This window comes from Lagenorhynchus albirostris, chromosome 12, assembly GCF_949774975.1.
Source record: "Lagenorhynchus albirostris chromosome 12, mLagAlb1.1, whole genome shotgun sequence".
NCBI lineage: Eukaryota > Metazoa > Chordata > Mammalia > Artiodactyla > Delphinidae > Lagenorhynchus > Lagenorhynchus albirostris.
Window position 1 is genome coordinate 68167991 of NC_083106.1, and position 6000 is coordinate 68173990.

Consider the following 6000-nt stretch of genomic DNA (forward strand, 5'->3'; position numbering starts at 1 on the left):
CCGAGCGGCTGGGCCCGTGAACCATGGCTGCTGAGCCTGCTCGTCCGAAGCCTGTGCTCCGCAACGGGAGAGGCCACAACAGTGAGAGGCCCGCGTACCGAAAAAAAAAAAAAAAAAAAAGATGCAGTATACAGTATGTCCTGATTTTTTAATTAAAAAAAAAAAAAGAGAGTAGGGCTTCCCTGGTGGCGCAGTGGTTGAGAGTCCGCCTGCCGATGTAGGGGACGCAGGTTCGTGCCCCGGTCCGGGAAGATCCCACATGCCGCGGAGCGGCTGGGCCCGTGAGCCATGGCCGCTGAGCCTGCGCGTCCGAAGCCTGTGCTCCGCAACGGGAGAGGCCACAACAGTGAGGGGCCCGCGTGCCGGAAAAAAAAAAAAGAGTAAACAGCATTTCTGGGAAGACACATAAAATACTATTAGGGGACTGTCTTTGTGGAAGGTGACTGGAGGCCTAGGGTGGGAAGGAGAGCAAGTTTTCAGTATATGCCCTTTCTTGGTCTTTGAATTTTTAAAAACCATTTTAATGTACATTTTCAATTTAAAAAAGGGGAATAAAAAATAAAGCAAATATGTTAATGATACACAGCCTTTTGAAGACAACTGTCTTCAGCTGTCTTGAAGTGATATTTAAATCTTATTAGTTTATATCCTACTACAGTCTCCTGTATCTTATATTCCCTAACATTTAAACCTAGTCCTTGCATTAAATGCTTTCTTAAAAGCACGTAATTTCAATTTTATCAAAAGGTCAAATCTCTGCTTTAATCAGGATAATTAAGTATGCTGACTTTGCTACCCTCCTTAACCTAGTAAAAGTGAATTGTTTTAGTAATTGTTTAAGTAATTGCTCATAATTTCTGCTAAGAAAGTAGAAATTTTCAAGTTCAATGTGCACTGAAGCTCAGTGTGTGCATTTATATATGGTTGAAAAGCACTGACCTGGATCTGCTCCAGATTAACTGCATTTCTTAATATAACTATATTAACATGAAAAAGCATAAGGACAAAAAAAATCTTAATATATTCTTCTTTCTGGTCACTGTTTCTCAAAAGGGCACTTGTGGGTATTTAGGCAGAGGGATAAATTTTAATGGAGTGGGACTGTCCCGGTCACTTCAGAAAATGTAATATCCATGGCCCATGGGCACTAAATGCCAGTTATCACATCCCCAGTCACTGCAGTAACCGAACAACTGACCCCACGTGTTTCTAAATGTCCTTAAGAGAGAAATGTAGTGGGAAACAGTACCATGCCCAGTTGAGAAGCTGCTTATATGAATTAAGGTATGAACAAAGGTAAGAAGCGTGCGTGTGTGTATGATACAAAACCATATTTCCACAACTGCAATTCTACCTTTTAAAATAATTGTCACCAGAAGGTAAACAACCATAAACAGTCACAACTCATGTATTAATCAACGAGTCATCCAGTCCAGTATGTAATGCTGTCAACAAACACCATGCTCCAACAAATCATTCTTCAACTATTACGATGGCTTAACTTTTTAAATGAATCATTTTAAAATCCTTTTAGAACAATTCTCCTATTGGAATGCTTCTGTTCAAACTCCCAAATAAATAACCTTCCATATAAAAGATATAAATCACAGTTTACTACAATTACTTGTCTACCTTCCTCCAGACACTGTAAGATCCTTGAAGCCAGGGACCATGCTCATGGTTGCCTGGCCCTCGGTGTAGGTATTCAATAACAATGCTGAATGAGTGAGTGAATCCTGGCCTAGTCTAATACAATGGAACAGTCCCATAAGTTCCAACTACAATCTTTTTATATAATGATACTGAAACAAATAAATGCAATAAATTATTTCTGGTTATCCTATATTCTAATTCTAAGTTGCTTTTAGGAAAATTAAACATTATCCAGATTACAGCTAGCTTGTAAAGATATAAGGAAATCTAAAATTTTCTGACAAATACTCCCATATGCCCATCCTCTACCACCTTCCCTTCCTCCTACTCTTAAGCTTTAAGCAAACGTTCATATAAAAGTGGGACATGCTTCCAGGAAGCAACCTAATATAAACAGCAAAACAATACAGTTAACAATAAGAAGAACTTAAATGTTTTTCATTTCTATTTTACTTCTCAGAACTCAAGAAATCTGTTACTATCCTACACTTCTTTCAAAAAGAAAGAAAAATCTATAAACTAGAAAGAGTAAGCAACTTTATTTCTGTAGGTTTCACTACATTCTCCAGAAACTCACCTTTTGTTGAGGTAAAAATTCAGAATATAAACTAATTCACATTTAAAAGCACTAAGCATCAACACTTGCAGAATATTAACTCTGAAGCTCACTAACTCTGACAAATATTATTCATCTTTGCCTTCTTGAAGCATGTGAATATCCCAGTTTTACAGGAAAACCTTAGATAGAAAAAGTTAAATGATAATCTCCAGGTTAGAAACGTAGATATAATTTCGAGCTCCTAGTATTTCTAGCACTGTTCTTAAACTGCTCCAATAAATTCTGTAATTGTTAACCCCTGCTCGGCTCTGTTCAACCCATAGCAAAATGTTAATAATAATGGCTATGATACAATTTTAAAGAAACAACTGTTTCAAGTTACCTTCCATCTGGCAAGACCAAATTGGAAACTTATCATATATATATAAATTATATATATATAAAATGTTCCACAGGGGATTTTAAACATCAGATACACTCTACTATTCGAATAATAGAGATCACTTTTAAATGCATTTACATTATTGCGGGATTTTAGTGCATGCAATATATCATTTTTGAAATCCACAAACCCAGCATTTGTTTTATTACTATTTCATGTAGCACTGGTCAATAAAAGCAATTTACATGTTGTAAGACTAATCACTTAAAACTAATACAGGAAATTACCTTCATGCTGACAAAAAGGAATACTGTTTCATACATTAAAAATAATTTTAAAGTGACAAATATCTGATGTTGCACACACTCCAAATTAAGTCCAACTTGTATGAGATTCCACTTTCCCAGAATTATTAATCCTGATTATACATATTGCTGGTCAAGACTATTTACAGCAATAAGCCTTAAATCCATCAATGGAAACTGTTACCTGAAAAATGTCTTTCAGCAAAGCTAGACTTTAATACTTTTCACTGACTGAAAAGCTAACTTTACTTACAAATGAAAGAGTTCCTTTCATGGGCATCTTATTAAAGTTTTTCTTTTAATCTAAGATAAATTTTTAAATCTGAAAGACCAATTAAGAATGAGTGTTTACGGTCAGGATAGTGAAATTAGTAAATTTCAACAATTCTTTAAAACTAGGATTCAAAGGAATGACAGAATCTCTAATTATGCCATAGGTATTCACCAGACCTATATTACCTTAAGTGGGTGGCTTTCACATTGCATTTATTCCCAGACAAGTCACCATGCAATCTCACAAAGTTTTTTTGTTGTTTTGCTTTTTAAGATAACCGCCATCAAATAATTGGCGACAATAAGGTGCATAGAACGATGGAGAATTTCTGGGTATGGGATCAAGTACCCCTGATCTTATAAAGAAAGATTTCAGAACTTGGAGGCCAAAAATGAAAACGTGATCTACTCTGACATGCTAAAACGGTCCACCATTGTTCGACCTTAAGTTCAGTATCTTAACGAAACAACTTCTGTATAATGACATGTTCACAAGCTAACTCTAAATGTGACCCGTATAAATTCTTTTTCTTCCTCAAGAAGATAATCTAACCAAAATCTTGACCACAGCCAGCAGTAGCACCTTGAAATTTCAAACGTAACTGGAGGGTAGGTAATCAAGTCCAAATGTAGACACAAACTCCCCGATTTCTATCAAGCAAACAGTGCTATTAACATTCCAAATCCTGGTTAGAACGCAGTTACTGGAAAGCAGTGTCCTTGTGCAAGGAAAGGAAGGAAAGGCCTGAAACTGACCTGAGCACGGGTCCACATGAACCTCAGTCTTCTCCGTTCCACCGGTAGGCCAAACAGGGAAGGCTCCAAGTAATAGGGGGGTGGGGAGACGGCAGAGGAAGGGCAGAGAGGAAACTACACTCCTCCAAGGGTGAAGGCAAAAGAGAAGCGGACTCTGGAAAAGCCGCTGCACAGCGACATCCGACCCTAGGATACACATACAGGGACAGCTTCTTTCCACCGAGGAGAGCAACCTTCACCATGGAAGCGGTGCTCCTAACAAGTAAAGGCAGGAAGGGACAACCTCCGCGCCGCCTACCCCCGAACGTCTCGCCCAGCTAGAAGGGGTCGGCGGGGACCGCTCCTCGGAACATCAACAAAGGCCCCTTCAGTCCTAAGGCGAAACTCGAACAACAAAGGCCCGGAGACAGCGAGAACGGGGCCGGGGGCGGGACGGATGAAAGCAAAAGGAGGCAAAGGAATCAAACCAGTGGGGGCGGAGGCCCGTTGGAGTGGGACGCGGGGGCGCAGAGGCGGGGGGCGCGGTAATCCCCAGTGCACAATAAGAGAAGGAGGAAGGGGACCTGGCCTCCATTCCCCCCTTACCCTCTCCTACGGCGGAGAGGGCTCCAGTCCTCGCAGTCTGCATCTCTCGGCCGCGGGGACCGCGCAGTCCCGAGTTCGGGGAAGGGAAGGGGAGGGGGGATTTTCCGCCCTGACCACAACTCCCTTCCCCCAGCCGGGAGCCGCCGACAACAACCGCCACAACGGCAGCCACACAAAGGCGCCTTCCTCGTACTCCCCCGCTCCCGCCCGGGCGGCGGCGCAGACGGTGCCAAGGCAGCGAGGACCACCGCACGGCCGCCAAGCGCTCGCTCGCCCTCTTCCCCCTCTAGCAGGGGGAAAGGGGGAGGGGACCCCAGGCGCCCTCACCTGGCACAGCTGCTGACAGTACTCCGTGGCCGCCTCCACGGCCGGCACCCGGCTCTCCCGCAGCTGTCGCTCCAGCTCCTGGAGCCGCTCACCCAGGCGCTGCAGCTCCGCGGCGCAGCCGCCTCCGCCGCGACTCAACCTCTCCTGCTCGGCCTCTTCGTCCGCCATCTTCACACCCCGCTCCGTCGCGTACGCACCTGGGTCACGTGATAACACAATGCCACGTTCGGCGGGGTCACGTGCCGGGCGCGCTCGCACGCCGCCGAGCACGTACAAAGGGCCCGGTGGGGAGGATGGGGGGCGGGGAGAGTGGCGCGAGGGAACCCGAGGGAGGTGAAGGGAAGGGGAAAGGAGGAGGGCGGGGTTGGGCGGTACGGAAAACCGCGGTTTACTTACCCCCAGCGGGAAGTGGGCAGCAGCGGACGAAATGGGCGGGCCGGTGGAGGCCTGTTCTCGGTCACGTGAGGGCCGCGACGCGGGGAAAAGCCTGGGGAGGGGCTCTCTTCTCGACCATCCGGATCCCGGCGTGGCTTTCCCCAGTCTCCGAAGCCTTCTACGGACAAATGCCCCAGTTCCCCAAGAGGACGGGTGAGGGAGAGCTCTGGGTGGGCTGGGGCAAGGGCTGCATTTGCGATTGGCCCGAAGGCAGGCCAGAGGCAGGGGAAGTGGAAGCAGGTAAAACCCACCCATGGACCAAGAGCGTGAGAGCCAAAGCGGGACTATGAACTGTCAAAATTGTCTCCGACTTCTCACCAGGAGAGGGAGGAGGGATCTGGTGCCTGAGGTACCAGATCTCGTCCCACTCCCCTCCTCGTCAGTCCCAAGAACGCCTCTCCCTTGGAAACACAATCTCTAGGGGGTTGAGGCAACAAAGAAAAATAACAATTGGGTCAGAGCAGAATGAGGTCCAATCCTCAGTCTGGAGAACGGAGCAAACTCATGAAAAGCATAGCTTAAAAGATTTCAGACTGTGAAATTGTGGACGTTGGAACCAGGTGATTTTTAAACCACGAAAACATTTCTGGAATAAGTGATAGCCAACTAATCTGTTCCGCCGCGATTTAAGACTCTCCTGCACACTACAGAAATCACCGCCACATAAAACACGCTCTATATGGAAGCTCTTGAAAAGAAAGTAGGTCAAGAAAAAAAAAAAAAGA

General features: G+C 45.0%; 1 protein-coding gene across 1 annotated transcript in view; it reads right to left on the reverse strand.

The window, feature by feature from the left end:
• The window catches only part of ZNF292 (zinc finger protein 292), an 87811-nt gene extending 82798 nt beyond the window's left edge, over positions 1-5013 (reverse strand). The window contains exon 1 of the mRNA XM_060167731.1: positions 4841-5013. Within this exon, the coding sequence (XP_060023714.1) occupies positions 4841-5008 (168 nt within the window). The 5' untranslated portion in view covers positions 5009-5013. The remainder of the gene's footprint in view (positions 1-4840) is intronic.
• Positions 5014-6000: the final 987 nt, after the last annotated feature.